General features: G+C 36.7%; 1 protein-coding gene across 3 annotated transcripts in view; it reads left to right on the top strand.

The window, feature by feature from the left end:
• The window catches only part of TOC64-III (translocon at the outer membrane of chloroplasts 64-III), a 165,902-nt gene that overhangs the window by 79,892 nt on the left and 64,869 nt on the right, over positions 1 to 21,141 (top strand). For all 3 annotated transcript variants that reach the window (XM_089797109.1, XM_089797111.1, XM_089797110.1), the window contains one exon: positions 4,055 to 4,180. In XM_089797109.1, coding sequence (XP_089653235.1) covers positions 4,055 to 4,180 — 126 coding nt within the window. The remainder of the gene's footprint in view (positions 1 to 4,054; positions 4,181 to 21,141) is intronic.

Below are 21,141 nucleotides of genomic sequence, written 5' to 3'. Positions count from 1 at the left end.
TTAGTATAAAAAAATATTACAATAATTTGGTAGTCTAAAACTATCTCAAAAATTGTGACCATGCCAAGTTCACTTTGAAGTCACTTCACATTTATTTCACAATTTGATAAAGATGATAAGAAAATAGAGATCTCCCTCTTAGTCTAGTATTTCCCATATGTTATGGATATTCAAAGTTCTTTTAGAATAGACATCTCTCTGAATCTATATCTGGGTTGCTGACGTTGGCAAAGGATGCTTGACGTTTCAGTCTATCAGGACAATGAGATGCTAAGTTACCATAGTTGTTACAAATAAAGCATTGCATTTTAAAGTAATCCATATGTTTCCTTTTCCCTTTGAATTTAGGTTTCTTGTTTTTGTTGACTTGGGCTGTGAGAGCCTGAACATTACATCCAGTAGAAGTATCATCTTGAGACATTAACATTGCCTCCTCTTGTATACAATCAACCTTTAGTCAAGCAAGTTTTGGAAGTTTGGAATGAGTGCATACTCCTTATCTAACAGTTTTCCATGATGATGGCAGTCCCTTTAGAGAAACCATGGTTAACTCTTTCTCATCATAGATGTGACCAATCGTAGAAAGTTGGTTCGTTAGTTTTGTTATCCTCATGATATATGAAGTGACGAATTCTCCTTTGTTCATCTTAATGTTGGAGAGACTGTCTTTCAGAGTTAGAATTCTACCTGTATTGTTTATCTCAAACATTTCTTGAAGTGCTTTAAATATTTCATGTGTAGTGTCTAGCTCAGAGATGATTGGAATTAAATGGTTCCTAACACCGTCGACAATTAACTTCATGGCTTTGGTGTTATCGCTTTCTCATTTTTCCAATTCATTACTTCCTTTGGGCAATGATTCGGATTTTCCAATGAATTGTTTTAAAGCTTTCTCTTTCAAGGTTAACTTCATTCGCTATTTCCATCCTGCAAAATCTAGATCACCTTCAAGCTTGTCTTCTAGCCTCATCCTATTCACCATTTTGATAGATGTGAGATTAAGAAAACTTGATTGCTCTTAGATAAATCTGATCAGGATCTTCTCTTAGATTGGCTTTGATACCATGTTATATTCAGTGATCAGATTTATTTAATTTACTTCACTGAATTTATACTAGGGTTCTTAAATCCTTTAATATGTGTGTGTGTGTGTGTAAATAATACATATATTGATTGTGGTTAAATCCATAAACCATGGAATTATGTGCCCACCCACTTTGTCCTTTATATACTATTGAACTTGACGTATAAGGTCCGACTGTAGTATATTTGACCAAACGATGTAGAGGCACTGACAACCAATACTGAAGTATTAGACTTTGGAGAACATGATTCATTGAATATATTTCTTTGCAATCAAAGTTGATAAAAATAGTCACTTAAAATAAGTGTCTTATTCCTTTGCAGGAATAATAAATAGACTTGAATAATATATTGTTATACTTCAACACACTACTGTCGGCAATGATTAATGTATGCAGTCAACCTACGATTTCATCAAGTAGAAGACGTGACTATCTTTTTTGTTCATTGTTGATTTGAATCGCAGAATAAACACATATTAAGTAAGATAGGTGGGAGTCATGTTCCCAATGGGAAGTGACACCACCGTGGAGTCATGTCTCATTGGGCACATGACTCATGGTGTCTGCTGGAGTCATGTCTCGTTGGGCACGTCACTCACGGTGTCTGCTTAATAAACTAAAACAATTACTGTTGCCCAAGATGTGATTAAATATCCGCTCAAGCAGTAGGTCAACTTTGTTGATAATTTAAATTGATCTCTCGTGTAATATTTCATATGATTTAGTTGAGTTTATATATATATATATATATATATATATATATATATATATTTCATTTAATATATTATCTGACAATAATAACACTATATATAAATATATGAAATATTTGCACAAGTATAGATAGATATTTTCAATGAAATATTTATCCTGATTAAACTCACACATCAACAGGTTGCTGATATTTGTAGAACTGGGTTGAATCGGTTAGGAAAAAAAGGTTTTAAACCAAAACAACTAAAACTAAACCCATAAAGTATAATTTCAGAAATTTAAAAACCTCGGTTGGGAGAAAAGTTGTCAACAAGAATAGGGTCTCCATCAAAGCATAAATCTTCATTGGCAACTTGACATACATCATGGGACCAAAATTGAGTTGGTACTTAAATGGGACACTGGAAGCATGTCTTCGACATGTCTTACTATGTTGTCGACAGTAATAGTTGAAGAACCTCATGAAATTTTTAGATTGAAGACCACGCAAAGTGTTTCCATTGTCTAAAAATCCCTTTTTAAGTACAATCACTGTCTTCCCTAAGCCAAATCTACTGTATGCACTTGGCATAGTACAAATGCAAGGAGTAGTGATAACAAGTGCCATTACTATTAGTAGGTGTGACACTATCATACTGAATCAACGTCTTGGTACAAGGCACCATATTAACCACTAGAGGAAAAATGAGTATTTTAGTTCATATTTGTGCTTGTGCTTTAAACAAATTTCCTTAATGATTCTCTCTTGGTAGGTGTGGAGGTGGATGCGTGTGCTTGTGGAGGTGGATGTGGGAGCTTGTGCGCTCTAGATGCACCTAGGTTGCGCATCACAGGGTTGTGGATGCCCTGTGGATGCATTCCAACGCATCCACAACCCTGTGATTCGCTTCTTGGGTGTATCCAGTGCACACCAAGATGCATCCCCAAGCATCCAAGCCTTAGTTTGCTGGAAAACTTAAAAATGATGGTCGTTCAACTTAAAAAATACAATAAAAGATGTGCAAATTATCTGTTTTAATTATTATTTTGCCTCTAGACCCTAAATTTGCCCCAATAGAGAGGCCATTTATTGTTTTTTCATCTCATTTTGTTGTAAACATTGAATCACAAGCTAAATTCTATGTTTGTAATTGTAACGATTTTCTGATTTGCATTGGAATCATGAACATAGACGTATATGATATGGCTTAATGATTCAATTTTGTATATTTCTTGTATTTCTTTGCGCACACGCGCACACACACATAAATATATGTATATGTATATATAGATACACACACATACACACAAACATACATACAGACATACATATACATATACACATCCATACATATATATACACACACATACATGCATACATACATGCATGCATATATGAATGCACGCAAATGCATCCCAGACACCCAGTTTTTTTTATTGCACATCCATGCACCTGATTCTCGCACACACATCTGCATCTGCACCCGAATTGGCAACTTTGCAAATTTCTTCACCCTCACCAAGAGAAGTTTATATTTGGCAGTGTGCCTGTTGTCACCGTCAGTATCATTTTCAATAGGCTCCTGGCACAAGCCACTACATTAAAAGATCCATGAGAGGAAAATGCGAGTGCCATTAGCCATGATTGCTTTGGTTCTCTCAGTAAAGTTTTCGCCTCCTCCAGCGAAGTTGCTTTCATCCTTTTGTGTCATCATCCTTAGAGCAGCAAGATCAGGCATGCAGTGACTAAGCGCCAGTCAGGACTTTGTAGAAGATCTGGAGGTAGGCCAGAGATGATGGACCAGCAAGTCTTGTGGCAACTTGAATTTGCAACCAGTTACAATGATGTATATGAAGACCAAATAAACATGACATCCCATCTTTGTTATTTGATTCATTTTCTGTGACACATGCTGCCCCAAAATGGAATTCATTAACATCCACTCCAAATCTGGTACTTTGTTCTCCCAAAATGGATATTATGTCATGTGATTCTAAAAGGGCTTGATATTTATGAATTTCTCAAAAATATTTATTGGGTTTTAGGCATTGAGACTGAATAGTTGAGATCGTCACTTTAGATCCCCATAATTCAGCTAGAATGTAAAATTAGATGGCTGTGAAATAAGTTTAGTCCGTTCATATATCTGTCTAGATATTTTTTCTTTTATAGATGAGAATACTTCATGTGAAAGATCTTCATTTTTAATTTCATGTGCTACAGAAAAAACTCACGATTCCTCCACTGCTGTTAATATTTGCTTTGCTTTCTTTTGTAGGTACTGATACAGGTGGAAGTGTGAGAGTGCCTGCTGCATTTTGTGGCATTCTAGGTTTCCGCCCTTCTCATGGGGCTGTTTCCACTGTTGGTGTTGTGCCAATGGCTCAGAGTTTTGACACTGTTGGTATGAAAGTAGATAGATATACAATGTTCCTTTCAGTTGTTCTCTGTTTGTCTGGATGTGTATGGTTAGATTTAAAATGATAATATACAAGGGCACTTTTGGTTCCCTTTTTCCAGATTGGTATTAGAAACAATTAGGTGCAGGTTCTCCTCTGTTTATGTTAAAATACACAAATTTTTGCAATCTTCATGAAACCCGTTGTAAGAATCAAAGAGATAGATAGATAGTTTCATTCTATTCAGATTAATTTCAGTTTGTGTGATAACTGGAAGTTTCATTCTATTCAGAAATTTGTGTGATAACTGGAAGTGAAAGCTGGTTCTTTGGAGCTGGTTCAGAGTAATCTGGATGCTTCTTAACATCACACCTCTTCCCTTCTGATAAAATGTATTTTGAATACTATATATTATTGCTTCAAACTTTTGTAGTGTCATTTAATTAAAGTTAGAAAGGTGCAGAGATAAGCAACTGAGAAATTTCTGAACATGAGATGATAAGGTTTTGTGAAAGTGGAATGCATTTAAATAAACCAGTCTTGAAATGTCTTTAATGTGAGGCTAGTTCTAAATGCCAAGATGACAAGGGAATGAGAAAAACACAGGAAGCATCTGTAAGTTATACAAATGTGCTTAATGACAGAATAATTTCATGCTAAATTAGGTGATAAGAAAGCTTAGGCAAGTGGCAAAATCTAATGAAAGATTCATTTTTTATCATTGTAAACTAGCTGACAGAAGAAGAGCATCAGCTACAGACTTAACCTGTGAATTATTTCATTTCTTAACAACAAAAAACTCAAAAATATTTAGTTACAAGGATGATCTGGAATTAAGGGATTGCTTTATTGTAATTCCTAATTTGTGGCTGTGAAGTATTGCGTAGAGATCAAGAGTCTCTAATTTGGCATCACTTTCAAACTCGAAGTGAAGTATTTATTATTAATATGGCATATCCACACGATACCTCTTAAACGAAGGATAATGTCTGTAACAAAGGTCGATTGAAATCTATAATTTTGCATGTTATTGTATAATATCTAAAGCCTCCATCAATCGTTTCTTTCAGAGTATGAATTTATCACCCCATCCATTTTACTATTGACTCAAAAAATGTTGTAAGTCAGACTCTGGTCGTGTTCAATATACAAACAAAATATTGGTAAAATATACTCTATCTGAAATATTCAAATGATTTTTAATGCCCAATTATAAAATCTGCTCAAAATATGAAATACCCTCAACCATAGCAGCGTAAACTGTTTGGGAAAAAAATGGTAATAAAAGATATAAGATATTTGAAAAAGTGTATATTTTTATAATATAATTATAAAATATATAATAATTTATTAATATTAATCTACTAATATATATTTAATATAATAATAATATATGTAGTGGAGTAAGGCAAAAGCCTACAACACAATGGTAAATTGTGAGCCTCTTATTTAGGAGGCCTTGGCTTGAAGTCTACCCTATCTTAATAAATAATAATAATAATTAATTAATCACAACAAATAATAATAATTAATCTTGGCTCTGTGGTTTTATCCACCAAAATCAAATATATGTAGTGGAGTAAATCTGACCCAACATTAAGGAAATTATGCCCCTTCGAGAGCCAGTTTCACAACCCGCGTTCAGATACCTCCCACTAGATACATTAGTGAAGATGTCTTATCATAGATAAAGGAAAAGATGATTCTAGTTGCAGAAGTTGGAAGTGTAGATGACAGGGAATTTTAATCCAAATCTGAATTCTTGGCCAAGAACGCTAGCCAGGTGCACAGACATCTGCATGGTGTGCAGTACTCTTGTATTGACCAAAACATAAAAGATTCCGAATCAGTTAAAGCCAACTTTGTTCTGATTACTTGCAAAAATGTTTAAGTTAGAAATATATTAAAAGATATTAAATAACAAAAATGAATATAAATGAAATGAATAGAACACAAGCAAACCCTTGTGCATTTGAATGCTTCCAATGAACCTGCACATGCTGATGAGAAATTTTTTTGGGGGCTATTTTGAGACTTGCCTTGGTCAAGTTCCTATATTGGTGTTTCCACCTCTATAACAGTCAGATGGAAAGATTAAAAGACAGATATATTAAATGATAAACAATTTGATAGGTGAAGGATGTGATAAATCCCAAGATGCTCAAAAGTTTGAGATAAATATAAAGATATTATCAGATAAGCTTGGGAAGGCCAAGAGAGACACATTGACCACTGTGAAAGTTTGTTGAGTATTGTAGAAAACTAGAGACTACTGTACCAAACAAGAGAGAGGAGGAAGCTATGTGAGCCAAGAGAGTGCTAGAGATTTGTATATAACTTCCAAGAGAGCTTGAATGAAGTGAAGAGATAATTTCAAAGAAAGAAAACGAGGGAAAAAGAGGGTTTCAAGCCATTCTAGAAGATTCCCAGCTGTTTCCACAGACTTGGGCAGGTGACAAGTGCTTAGAACTGACATTTGAACATTGAGATGTTGTGGGAGACACCATTTGTTGTGTGGTGTGCTAGTGCCTAGGCAAATTGCGCTAAAAAGGACAAGTGGTAAGAGAAACACATGGTCAATGCATAAAAACAATGTTGAAAGGTAGCTGTCGAAAAGGGGACTTAGGCATCTTGAGAGGGAAAATGTTGATGTAAGGGCGAAAAGGACCTGCTCAAATACTAGTGGAATGCACACTAAAGTGGCTACAAAATTGTAGTCAAAATTGCAAAGGATATGCTATTTTCAACTCTACATTTTGCCTCCACTTTGGTGAGCTTATAATTATTATGACAATAGATAGTTTCTATTATTATTATTATTTATTATTTAATGGTTATCTATTGTAATCTCATGTAAATATCAGGATATTTCTAATATGTAGTTTCTTGTATCTAGATTAGAATGTTTCTATTCTTTACGATTGTTTTCTAAGGAAACATTGTTCTTTCTTTTGTATATATTGATCTCTTGATCATTGTTAATATCAAGCAAATATTTACCAATTACTTTGTAATACGGTATCAGAGCCAATATCTAAATTTTTTCGAAAATAATAATAATTTCTTGTTTGAAATTATTAGACCCTTATTTTCGAAATTATTTTTGCCATTGCCTGCAACTCGCGCCAATCCTGGTTCGTGTAGGGTTTGTTGATGCAATTTTTTTCGGCCATTGCTTGCATCTTGCGCAATATTCTTGTGCTCACAATTTGAAGAATCGTGTCTTCTATCTGCAACTCGCGCGATTTTTTTTTGGATCGTGTTTGGTTATTGTGGGCTCGGTTGATTGTTGGAATCTGTTTTTTTTTGCATCATCATCGTCTTTCTGGTGTATGAAAGCTCATGGCAGGCTTCTTTTTTCTCACATCTAAAGCTGTAAAATTTTGCAATACTCTTGGTTTTTCCTACAAATACTGTCGTGACCTTCACACACTAATGCCTTTGCAATCCGCTTGTTTCTGGTCAATTTCTGCAATTATTTCATCCAAATCGCCATTGTTTGGAGCTCGTTTTGCAGCCAACTAGGGTTTTGCTTGAAACCCTAATTTTTTTCTAGATCCAAAATATTTTTATATATTCTTGGTGGGTTTTTTGAGAGTTCAATTGGGTTGTCTTCAAAGTTTTCTTGGTGCATCAATTTTTGAGCCAGCAGACCAAAAATGCGACAACATATTCCTTTTGGGTATTTCAAGCTCTCTTTCTGAGTACCTCTTCATTTTTCTGGGTCTTCCACTTTTTTGATTCAAAGTATGTGTCTTCACAAATTTTCACACTTTTCCATTGAAGAATGTGCTAGGGCATCTCTAACAAATATTTTCCTTGAGGGAAATCAGAAGTTCAATGGTTGCAATTATGGCACATGGAAACAACAGATGCCAACCATCTTCAAATATCATGATAGCGAAAGGGTGGTTTTGGGTACTACAACCCGATCTACTCAGGCTGGTCCTGATCAGATCGCATATGATTAACATAATTGGGAGGCGGTGATGTTTCTCAAATTATTTGTAGCATATTATCAGCTCCCTCACATTCCATCTGGCAAGACAACTGCTGAGGTATGCGAGCATGTCAAAAACTTCACAAGACTTCAGACAAAAGTAGAGCCTTCTTTCTCAAGATCACTCTGTTTTCTATTATCGAGACAGCCAACATCACTTCTGCTCGAATTGATCTGAAGTTCACATATCTCTGTACACTTCTGCTTCAGCAAGATTGGTGGAAACAACAACTCGGTAGTAGTTCAAGCTCTACCTGCACAGAGAAAACCTTTGCTGCTAAATCCTTTTAGAAGGATAAAGGCAAGTCTCATTCACAACAGTCTTCATTGCAGAAGTCCTCTGCTCCAGCACCAGAAGGCTCCAAGAAAAAGAACATTCAATGTAACTACTGCCACAAGCATGGTCACATGAAGGTTGAATGTCAGAAACATTTAGCTGCCCAAGCTAAGTAATCTGGTTTGCAGCCCAAAGTGACAATTCAGAGCACATTGAGTAGACAAAATCTGCCTTTTAAGCCTTCATGGCTAAAAGACCTGCATATCATGTGAAGTCGTCAGTTTAGTGCATTGATTCAAGTGCCTCTCGTCATTTCACCCACTGTAGAGACGGGTTCACTGATTACCAATCTTATTCAGATTCGGTTATTTTTGGTGGCGGGGAAGAGTACACCATTGTCAGTAAATGTAATAGTCTATCCTTAAGTTTTAGTGTTCAATGCTGGTGGATAACTGTGGTGCAATTTTCGTCAAACAGTTCTCATGTATGCAATGTAATATCCTCAACTGAATTTGAAACAAAATACTGGTTTCCATCTCAAAGTAATTATATCAAACAGTTATCTTGAACTAAGTCCACATAAAAAATTCTGTTATGGTTATATTACATACAGTGAACTGATGAGAAATATATAACAGACTTCTCATTAACCGCTCAAATAAGCAGTTCTTCCTTTCAAATATTATTAGAAATAAACACTGCAACCAAGTGTTGACATAATGCATGTATATGCTCACAGTTAAGTATTTCTGAACATAACACTCTAACCCCTTATACCACTGTGAGTAATAGCAATAAAAAATGACATACCGTGAGCTATACTGGAGTTTGTATTACTCCCTGCTGCTGTACTCGTTACAAGAATAGTCCCAGAAAACACATCTCTTTCAACAACTGACTGCATATATATAAACTCATAACCGCTGCCTGTAGCGTTGTATATGCCCGTCTTCCTTGTGACTGGAGTTAGAAAATGAAGCTCGTTTTACCAACTAATGCCTTCTATATTCTGCAAACCATGAATGTTATGAATGAACTTTATTCCATTTGCTGAAGCCGACCATACTGGAACATGATTATACGCCAACCTGGGTGACGTTGAAGCTGCACTACCGACCCCAGATTACAATATGGTCCAAAGGTGGACGTTTAATATACTCTGCGGCTACCTTCCGAGAATGACCTTCCCACGATAAAAAATGGTTTCCAGCCCGACTATGAACTGAACAACCACCTATAAAGTTACCTTGCTCAAAAACGTGGTATAGCCAACTGCATATGGGTCTTCCCAACACGTCTTTCCACAACCTGCCAAATATGGAGATGTATAGCCGCGTGACAAATACTTGAACTGGGTTTAATATGATGAAGTTGATTCAAATACCAAAAGCGTAGCACTCCCACTGGTCTTTTATGTGATGAACCCAAAACGTTTTCTCTCTAATTTTTTTGTTTAAGCAATGCTAGCTCTTGGTTACATAGTCTGGGATTTTTAAAACTTAACTGCCAAACTTCCCCACAGACTATTAACAATGAACCTGTTCCAATACGTCTGCCTGAGGCTGCTACAGAAATATTCTACTCAAACCACAACTGCAAACTCACAATGGATTTACTTACTGACTGCACTGGAAACTATTGTTTGCCGATTTCTGCCCAAAATATTACCACTGCAAATTTCAAAGGAAGCATGGGGTATTGTACAGCTCCTTAATATCTAGACTTGAGGGTTTTCGTCCTTGAAGCCTCAGACCAGTCACATCAAGTAACCAGAACTTAGAATACGTATGTTCATAAATTTCTTCTTGTGTTAATCCCAATGCAAACTCGTAAATATATAGCCTCGGAATGAGGGGAAAGTACCACGTACAAGAAATGTGGGATTAAAAGTCATTTTCGTCCCGTAGTCACTTAAAGCTATTTATAAAGTAAATAACTTTAAAACATTAAAGTGACTTAGCTCTGTACCTTTTAATAAAGTTTTGGAATAAATTAAATTAAATTTGCCATTGTGACTGGAGAGCATCCTGCCTGAAATCGATATTAATCTATTTGGATGTGGAGATAGATTAATACTGTCGCCCAGAACTAAAATTGAGAAGGGGACATGATAGTAAAGACAACATTCAAATTTAGTCTATTGGAAGGAACCTCATCTTCCTCGATGTGTACTACATTCCAGGGATGTAACTAAATCTACTCTTAGTGAGTCAGTTGTTGCGACACTCCTCACAGTAGGATGTCATCTTTAGTTCACATCAGTGCACCATCACTGATAGGGCGACTTAGTCTATTGTTGCAGTGGTTCTTTAGGATAATGGTTTTTTTAGACTTGCTGATTTTGGTGATTCTTGGGACTTAGCTATGGCTGCTTGACGGTCTTCTGTCGGCACACTTTGGCATCAACAGTATGGGCACTTAAATGTGCACTATCTATCTCAGCCTGCTCAAGAAGAACTTGTCCTTGGATTGCCAGAGATTCAAACTCAGTAGCTTGGAGTTCGTGATGCATGCTAGGCTGGAAAGCAACATCGCACACCTTTCAGTAGTGGTGATTAGTTGTGAGCTTCTCAAGCACTTCAGCTTGTTCATGCCTATATCTACGGCCCTATGGCCACTCCTGTTCTTTGGTCTAGGTATTTTCTATTATTGATGATTTCAGTTGAAAAATGTGGGTATATTTTCTTAAAAAGAAATCAGAAGCATTTACTTTATTTCATAAGTTTAAACCTTTAGTTGAAAAAGTGTTTGGGAAATCTATTATTGCTTTTAGGTTAGAGAGTGGGGGGGGGGGCGTGTGGATTTTGTTCTAATGAATCCTGTAGCTTTTGTGATATTTATGGCATTAAGTGCCAGATAACCACACCCCAAACACCACAACAAAACTATGTAGTTGAGCATCAGAACAGAACAATCATTGAGATGGCTCGATCCATGCTCGAACACAGACATGTTCCAAATAAGTTTTGGGCAGAAGCAGTTAACACTGCAGTTTATCTTTTGAACCAGTCACCCACAATAGTCTTCACAAAGCCACCGCTTGATTGACATTGAGGTATCTTGGCTCTTGTATAGTTCTGATGTAGTCTTTGATGAGCAATGAGGACCATACATGCCTGTTTTTTCTTGTTCTTGATCTAGCAGACTAGCCTATGAAGGCTCATGATTTGGCAGTTCGACTTCCATTAGGTCCTTCTGATGGGAGGGCTCCAACAACTTTAGTTATACTAGTTATTCCTGTACAGACACCTTCGGCTTCTCCTGCAGGATCACCTCGATATGCAGATGCTTCACCTGAATTTGATCCCGATTCTTCTGATGAGGAACTTGATCATAGAGTATGTTTCGATACTAATGTTGGTCATTCTCCTCTCCATCCTAAGCGGTTGGCTAAGAAACTTGCTAATCTTCGAGATGATAGCTCATTGATGGGAAAATTGCTTGAAAAAAGAGCAAACCTATAGAGTCAATTAACTTTTCTATCATGGGCAACATTCACAGTATGTTTGAACCTCAAACATATTCTGAGGTTAAAGGAATTCCAGAGTGGGAACATGTAATGACATCTGAACCCCAGAGCCTGTTGAAGAATAACAACTAGGTCCTTTATGATCTTCCACCAGGGAAGAAGCCCATTGGCTGCAAATGGGTTTACAAAATCAAATACAAGTTTGATGGTACTTTGGATAAGTAGAAAACTCATTTAGTTGCAAAGGGATTTTCTTAGCGACAGTGCATTAATTATGAGGGGACCTTTACTCCTATTGCAAAGATGAGCACAATTGGATTAGCCCTAGCCATGGTAGCACAATTTGGATGGAAGGTCCATTAGATGGACGCAAAAGTGCTTTTCTGAATGGTGACCTACAAGAAGAGGTCTACATGACGCAACCTCTTGGTTTCAAGGTTGTTGGTAAAGAGCACTAGGTTCTTAGATTTGTGAAATCTCTCTATGGTTTGAAGCAAGCCCCTAGGGCATGGTACATGAAAATTGATAAGTACCTCAGTGATTAAGACTTCAAGAGGAGTTCTTCAGACTTAAATTTTTACATCAAGACTTGATAGTGACATCCTCCTCCTAGTCATTTATGTGGATGATTTGTTCATCATTGGAAGTTCAACATCTTTAATGCAATGAATAAAACAAATGTTATCTAGTCTTTTGATATGACTGACCTTGGGCTCATGCATTATTGCCTAGGTGTTGAGGTTTGGCGGTAGTCTATTGGTATATTCATTTCTCAGTCCAAATATGCCAGGGCTCTGTTAGGCAAGTTTCGTATGAAGGATTGCAAGCCTGCATCTACACCCATGTAGAAAGGTCTGAACTTATCAGCCGAGTCTGATTCTCCTCCAGTTGATGATACTACATACATGCAACTAGTAGGTAGCCTCATCTACCTCTCTGCTACTAGACTTGATATCAGCTTCACAATTAGCTACATCTCACATTTTATGACAGCTCCTAAGGCTGATCATTGGATGGTAGAAAAGTGTGTGCTTCATTATGTGAAGGGTACTACTGATTATGGACTTCATTATTCTCGGAATTGTAATTCTATACTCAGTGGGTTCACAGATTCAGACTGGGTAGGTTTTGTTGATGATAAAAAGTCAACTTCTGGATATGTGTGTAATTTGGGTTTCAGTGTTGTCACATAGACCATTAAGAAGCAACAAACATTTTCTTTGTCCTGTACAAATGTTGAATACAAAGGGGCAGTCAAGGCAGGTTGTGAAGCTGTTTAACTTCGTCAGATGCTTAGGTATATGCAGATGTCACAAATAGGTCCAACAACTTTGTTTGTTGATAACCAAGGTGTTATCAAGTTAGCTCGAAATCCAAACTTCTAAGAGCGAACCAAACATGTGGATGTTCATTGTCACTACGAAGACGAGACAATTGATTTGCAATGGATTCCTACAGTGGTTCAGACTGCAGACATTCTCACCAAGCCTCTTGGTCCAAATAAGTTTGTCCAATTCAGAGGACAACTTGGTGTTGTGGATAGATTAACCATTAAGGGAAGGTATTACGATTATAGATAGTTTCTATTATTATAATTTATTATTTAATGGTTATCTATTGTAATCTCCTGTAAATATTAGATAAGATAAGATAATATTATTAATGTCCACGAAAAACCAACACGGTTTATGGGATTGAGCATACAAATAGAAGAGCCGGCCAAAGAAGAGGCACCAAACGGTGATTGAGAAGAAACAAAGGAAGAGAAAAATCAGAAGGAAGGTAAGGACTAAAGGTCCTTCCTTGCCACAAAGAAATCAATAATAGAGAGGAACATCTGTGGACGATCCATAGCCTTCGGATGCCGTGAAGAACTGCTATAGGATTGTTGCTGCCTGGAGCAACTGGTACAATGTCTGATTGATCTGGAATGAGAAGTAGTGGAAGGCCTTTTCAAACCCCGTGGAGGAGATAAGGGAGAGAAAAAGGTGGTAATGAGCTGATTAGAAGTATGTCCCTGAGGAAAGGATTGCAGGGTATTCTCTCGAAGATGGGTGGCCTCTTGAAGATAAAGTGCAAGACACCGCTGATCAATATAGCTGAAGAACATCGAGAGAGAAGAACAATCTTTGAAAAGGCAATAAAATCTCCCTCTGATCTCATAATAAAGAGGACAACAAAATATGAAGTGAATCTCAGTCTCAACATCCATCAGAGTACACAACTGACATAACCGATCAGCCCGATCCATATGGTGGTTAGTCCGAGCCCTGAGGCGATGAGAACCAACTTTAAATGAGCCTAAAGAGAACCGTAAGGCATGATTCTAGCGCCGATAAAGATAAGCAGGGCGAACAACAATACCATCTTGAATATCTAGAAAATGCTCAACATAGAAGGCCATCTTAGGTTGTACACCACCTGGGAGATGACACCAAGTAGTGGTAATGTACTGTCTATAAATATCCTGTCTGACATGCTCGTTCAACTCTTGACGTGAGGGGAGAAGATGAGCACGAGCATCCAACGAAAACTGATAAGGAGGAAGACGATCAATCTCAATCCCGATCAAACCCAACAAAGAGAGAGCGTATCAGCATCGAGACCTAGCAGAAGTGTTGGATCTCATAATCTCCACCGAAGAATAGTATGCCAGAGGAGAGTATCTATGCCGGTCAACACATGTCTCCATAAAACCCCGAAATCGATGAAGAAACCAAATCAAGTCAAAAATGACAGCAAGTTTGAGAGGATGAGCACCAAACTCAGCCAAGACAATGCTGTGAGGGGTGAGTTTGTGACACCTAATGATATGTCGCAACAACAACGTATGAACCCGCTCAATAGAAGCCCAATCAGAAGCAATAAGAGAATGTCCCCAAACCATGGAACCATAGAGAACTGTCGGATGTACCAAGGAGTTGAAAAGGGACAACTTGGATGAAATATCCTGAAAATGATCCTTGAAGCATTGTCTTTCCAACAAAACCAAGGAACCCATACCCTTATTGACTTTGGACTGAATAGCAAGTCTCAAATTGAAGCGCGGTCTCGAGAACTTCACACCAAGATACATATAAGAGGGAGTAATCTCAACCTCCTGCCCTTGAAAGAAGAAATGAAGATGAGAGGTTTTTAAATAGTTAAAGACCATAATCCGTGTCTTAGACAAATTGACCACAAGCTGCCGTTGAGCACAAAAAGAAGCCAGACCATCAAGGAGTCTCTATAAGTTGTCAGGAGAAGAAGCCAAGAGAATCACGTCATCAGCAAAGAGGAGAATAGAGATCAAAACTTGATGCAAATAACACCTATCTCCTAGTTGAGAGGATTTCATAAGGAAATCCTCCAACTCATCGATATACAAACCAAACAGTGTAGGAGAAAGAGGACAACCTTGCTTCACTCCAATGGTGCTCTGAATCAGATCAGAAAAGCCCTCTGGAGTTCTGAGCCTACCAGTTACCTTCTCATAAAGCCTCATAATAGCAGTCTGTAACATATTTGAGATCCTAATCTCCTAAAGTCGCTGAAATAAAGCCAACCTAGGAGTGGAATCGAAAGCCTTACAAAAGTCCACAAAGCAACAATAGACCTTCTGAGAGCGGTGTCTAGCCTCCTCAATAATAGTCCGTAGTGTAAAAACATGATCCATAGTTTGATAGTTTGCTCGAAAACCAGCCAGTCCTATAGCCCTACATCCTTGTCTATCAAGCGCACTAGATAACATGGTGTTCAGAGCAGTGGCATAAAGTTTGGCAAAAGTATAACCTATCATAATAGTTCTGTAATTACACGGATTAGAAGCAGGCCCAGACTTGTGAATAGGGTAAACCACATGTCTAGACCAGGAATCAAGGATCCCAGTGCAAACCACTCTATTAAAGAGTGTAGGAAGGTAAGATCCAAGAACTGAAGCACCAAGTTTGAAAAGTTCTGCCTGGAAACCCTTTTCATCTGCTGCTCTGCTGCATCTCAAAGATTTGATGGCCTCCATAATACTAGAATAGGTGAACAAGTGGCAGTGAGGAGGTGGAGTGGAGTGGAGAGGAGGCTGCCCAGGAATGTTGTAAAGCGTAGTGATATGAAATGTTTCTATTCTTTACGATTGTTTCCTAGGGAAACATTGTTCATTCTTTTGTATATATTGATCTCTTGATCATTGTTAATAGCAAACAAATATTTACCAATTACTTAGTAATAATAATAAAAAAGACTATGCATTCTAAATGTAAACTTGTGGATAAAAATAATGCCATGATGCAAAAATGATGCAAAAAGGATACTGTAGAGGAAGTAGTTGGCTCTTTAACCAAAGAAGCATGCGCCCAGGGTGAAGACCTACAAAGAAAATGCACTAGACAAAAAATGCTGCATAAGACAAAAAAAAAGGCTGCACGAGGCAACAAGATTAGATCATGGAAGACACAAAGCCATGAGGTTAGAGTCTGATAAATAGGTAGCTACTTTTACAAGAACATGGGAAACACATAGACAAACAACACACATCAAACAAATTAAAATTTGAGTGAGCAAAGTAGAAGAGATCTTGATGTGCAAATTTGTCCGAGTACGATTTGTCATCCTCAAAATCCAAGAATCAACATGAGGAATTCTGAAAACAAAGAGAAGAATTTTATGATTGATTGCTTCAATGTGGAATGCACACAAAAGACAGGGAAACAATTTTGAAGAGAAACTACATGTTATAGACACTAGCTTGTTCTATCCCTAGGGTTCATGCAGATGCTTAACTTTTTATGCAAGAAAGACTCAACAATGTTGGTCATATTTAGATTGCAAGATGATGATCATTGAGATTATGTCAGCATGGGTAGTAAGTTGATTTATGCTAGGTAACCATAGAATAGGGTAATTTTTATTGCATTGATACGAGCAACAAAGGTGAGATATTAATATGATAGGGCAACTTTAGATCATGCTAGTATGGGTAGCAAATTGTGTTATGCTAGATATTTGTACAATAGGATGAGAGATTTTGATAAGTGGATCAGCCCCAACGAAAATAGGAGAAGAGTCAGGGAGATGAAAGAATCTCATGAGGAAATGCAAAGCATGGAGAAAGGATAAGACAAAGATGAGACTTTATATCACTTGTCATGCAAAGGAGGAGGTGGTGTATCAATAGATGAAAGATTGATGACACCTAATTTTCTAGTTGTTTTATCTTTTTTGACAAGGCCTTACATTCACTAGTGGAATTATCCAACACTTGCTAAAGTTTTTCTTTATTATGCTTATGAATGGTTTTGTGGATGAAGAGTAATTCAGTGGCTTTGAGAAGTCGTGACAAAATATGCTTTTCTTTAGATAATGAATGAGGAGCAAGAAAAAACCTTTTCTCGTGTTGAGAAATGACTGATCCAATTTTTTGAGGCAAATTATTGTCCCAAAAGAATATTACTAGTATTATCAAAACCACGTATAAACAAAGAAGATAAAGCAAGGAAATTTGTTTTTACCTTGATTTTGGGCTATAGGTCTAGAGTACGAACATTGAGAGATGGTCTAGTGTCATGAGAGTTCGCCTAATGGTGATACCATTAACATACACAATGATGATTGGCGGGTTTGTTGCCTTCCTTACGTCTAGAGGTGGGAGGTATTTTATGAAATTTTGTGGTTCGTCTTCAAAGATTTTTGCTGAAATCGTGAGCTTAGTTGATTGTTTTGATTGTATGATTTCTTGGTTTTAGCAAATGTCTCTAATTTTTGAGGGTTGTATGTATTTGCATATGCTTGCATTTGCTGTTTTACCATATGAAGTTTCATGTTTTGCTGAGTGAAGGTTTCTTTGATGAGTTTTCATAATTTTTCCTTTAATTCTTAATGGCTTTTCATATTGTTTCCCTCACAAAATTATGGCTAGATTTTATATAGTTTTTTTTCCCTAAAAAATCATATGATGGGTTTTCATAAATTTTTTCCTTATTTTTTTTGATTGTGCAGTTCAAATTTCATGGGGTTCCTTTGGGTTTATAAATTTTTCCTTAAAAATTATGTTGGATTTTACTGTTTTCCCTAAGAAACGAAGCTTCGTATTCTCCAATCTGTATCTCAGATTTTGTTGTTTGGTTTTGATCGATTTTTCACCTCAAAAATCGTGTTTGGTTTTTCTGAGTTTTCTCCTTAAAAAGTCATGGCTTTTTGCACTCTATGGGGCATCATGCTGATTTGTAAAGTTTGGAGGGTTTATTGATTTTTCCACAAAATCGTCCTAGTTGTTCTCAATGTTTATTTGTCCCCAGGGAAGAGCAACTCCATAATCCAATATCAAGTTGGATGTTTTGTGATGATTTTTGGTGAAATGTTTTGTTGATTCTGAGAGTTAGTGGTAGACTCATAACAGTGACAGAGTCAGTGACATGCTCTTGTCCCTTTTTACAAAGCTTTTTGAAGAAGGGGGCACCCTTCTTTGAATGGTTTTTGGCTTCTTGGTCATTAACAATTTGAAGATCCAGGGAAGGTCTTAGTGGTAATAGAATGTTTTGTAGAATTTGTGACCAAAAGACAACAGTCAGGCGATGACCATTAAGAGAGGGTATTAGAATATTATAATGTTTCTTTAATACTCATCTTACTTAGTCTTTAGTTTATTAGGTAGTTTCTGTTTCTGTCTTTAGTTCATGATGTTTCTCTTTGTAAATCTCTATGTAAGTCTATTCTTAGCAGTTGCTATTTTTGGCAGTGCAGTGGGTGGCTTTGGCAGTTGGTCGTCACCTACAATGGATGTGGTTATTGATTGCATAAGCTCTTATTTATTATTTAATTGTTAAAGTTGCATTATTATAATAATAATAATATTGTATTATAATAATGATATTAAGAGATATTACTAAAAAGAGTTGCGTTGGAAAGTTTCATGAGCTGAGTTCTTCTGGGAAACTTTCACAGTTTTGAAGTCGAGTTCTTTTGGTAAACTTTGTCAACAAGGGATTATAAACATGAGCTCATTTTATTGGAAAAATGCTTGAATATTTATTTCCTTTTGTTGCCTTTGTGGCTTTCTGAGGTTCTCAATTTTTGTTGCCCTTGCTGAAGAATAAGGGTTGTTCTGGGATTGCATTGGCAATTGTGCAGAAGTATACAATTGGCTATCACTCCTACTGTATATGCTGTATCTAAGGAGTTCAGTTATTGGTAGATTTTGTTTGCATTTATTACATCAATTCCATAGCTACAGGGCTCGATCTAAGGAATAGAGACTGCTGTTTGCAATTGGTGGCAGTGTGTGGACTCCATGAAACATCTGCAACCTTTTACCAGGTCTGGACGTCATCATTTAAGGTTGGGCGACTTGTTTTTGTATCCTGTGATTGCATTCTGGGAAATTGCAGGTGTTGGGAGGGCCAGCATTTCATATTTTTGGGGTTGTGTTCGGAATCATCTGACTTGGCACTGCATTCTTGTGCCAACACCTACCATCAGGGGCCATGTTTTGTATTTCAGAGGGCCTGCTTTCCTTGTCAGCCACTCATGGCATTACCCGGAGCTGCATTGGAGTTTTTGGCACTGTGTTTTGTCTCACAGCCTGCAGCCTTGGGTGGGAGTTTTCTGGTTTGATAGGTAAGTCCTACAATAAACTAAGGAAATGGAACAAGAATTACCTCACACAGGGTGGGAGATTTCAAGTGTGTGAAAAGTTTCTATCTTTTTATAACATATACAGTACTTCAGCATCCTTAATTAAACCGATTTAGTTTCCAATTCTGAAAATAATCACCTAATTGTTCATTGAAGTTTTCCTACTTACCCTTGCTTTATGGTTGATTTCAAGCCATTGTTGCTAGCTTTGAAAGAGCCCTTGCCCCTTCTAGTTCCTTAAAGTGACTCTCTCAATAGACATGTTTTCCGTAGCTTTGTCAAGGTTCAGTGTGTGACAGTCTTGTTGAAGGAAAGCTCACCAAATGTTTCCATTTTTAACCATGTGGATATTGGAAGTAAAACCATTTTTTAACCTCATCTGCTTGTCCATTGAGATTTCAGTTATCTTGCAGGGGTGGTTCCCATATCTTCTGAGTTCTAATAGTGATTGAGTGTTCCTTTGATATGCATATTGAGCCTCAAATAATTTTTTCTGAGGACACAGTTGTTGAGAAATATAACCTCGTAGTAAATTGAAGCAAATTCTATATATAATAGATGTTAATATATATGTGTTGATGAAAATCTAATATATGAAAGTCTAATTTAATATGTGTGTGTGTGTGTGTATCATCATAATCAACTTATATATTTACATATATTATATACCTAATTTTTTTATATTGAAAACATAATAAGTATCTTTTGTTATCAAAGAGCGATTGTTGATCAAGTATCAACTATTGTTTATAATCAAATTACATTGAATCGGCAGTGATATGAAACATGACCATGCAGGGTCATGCCCCTACATGAGCATGTTACAATATGTATTAATATGCCATTTGAGACTGCAGAAGATCATCAATAACAATGGTAATGTGAATCTCAGTCATAAGCAAATTCTTTCTGCTATACATCTCAAGTTCGGTCTGCAATATACTTTCAGTACAGTCTGAAATAGATCTGCATGTATCAAAGTCATAGTAATTGTTTATCAGCATAATTGATCTGTAAAAGAAAATCAATTAAACATATATCAGAATTTATAAAGGATTTTCAATATTGCTCTGATCATTACAGTATTTCTGCGAATGCAATTTAGTTCAGTCTCCACCAACATCGATTTATATATTTAACATGTTATCAGAGCCTAATTGATAGAGAGATTGCTAAATTGCTTAAAACAAATTTTCAAAATCACACAATAAAAGTGACATCATGGCAAGCAATATTAGAGTCGAGGATAGGCTTGAAGGAGCAACAAATTTCTTCTCATGGAAAATTCGAATTACAGCAATCCTCGAAGAACTTGAATTAGAATCATTTATTGAAGAAGACACTTAAATACTTGAAAATGAGGCAGAAAAATCCACTTGGAAAAGGCGAAATAATAAAGCCAGAAAAATCATTGTTGATTCAATAAAAGATCACATTCTTCCTTCCACATCAAATCTCAAGAAAGCATTTGAAGTATTTAAAACAATTAAGGATACATTTGAGATCAATAACTCGAGAAGATTGCTCACCTTAAAAAATCAACTTATGAATATAAAAATGAATAAAAGAGAGGCAATCTCATCCTACTTTGGAAGAATTTTTGAAATAAAGAATC

This window comes from Cupressus sempervirens, chromosome 8 (assembly GCF_028749045.1).
Source record: "Cupressus sempervirens isolate cs-2001-9-10 chromosome 8, ASM2874904v1, whole genome shotgun sequence".
In the NCBI taxonomy this organism is placed as follows: Eukaryota; Viridiplantae; Streptophyta; class Pinopsida; order Cupressales; family Cupressaceae; genus Cupressus; species Cupressus sempervirens.
The sequence above is the reverse complement of the archived record's forward strand: the minus strand, read 5'-3'. Positions and strand labels throughout refer to the sequence as shown.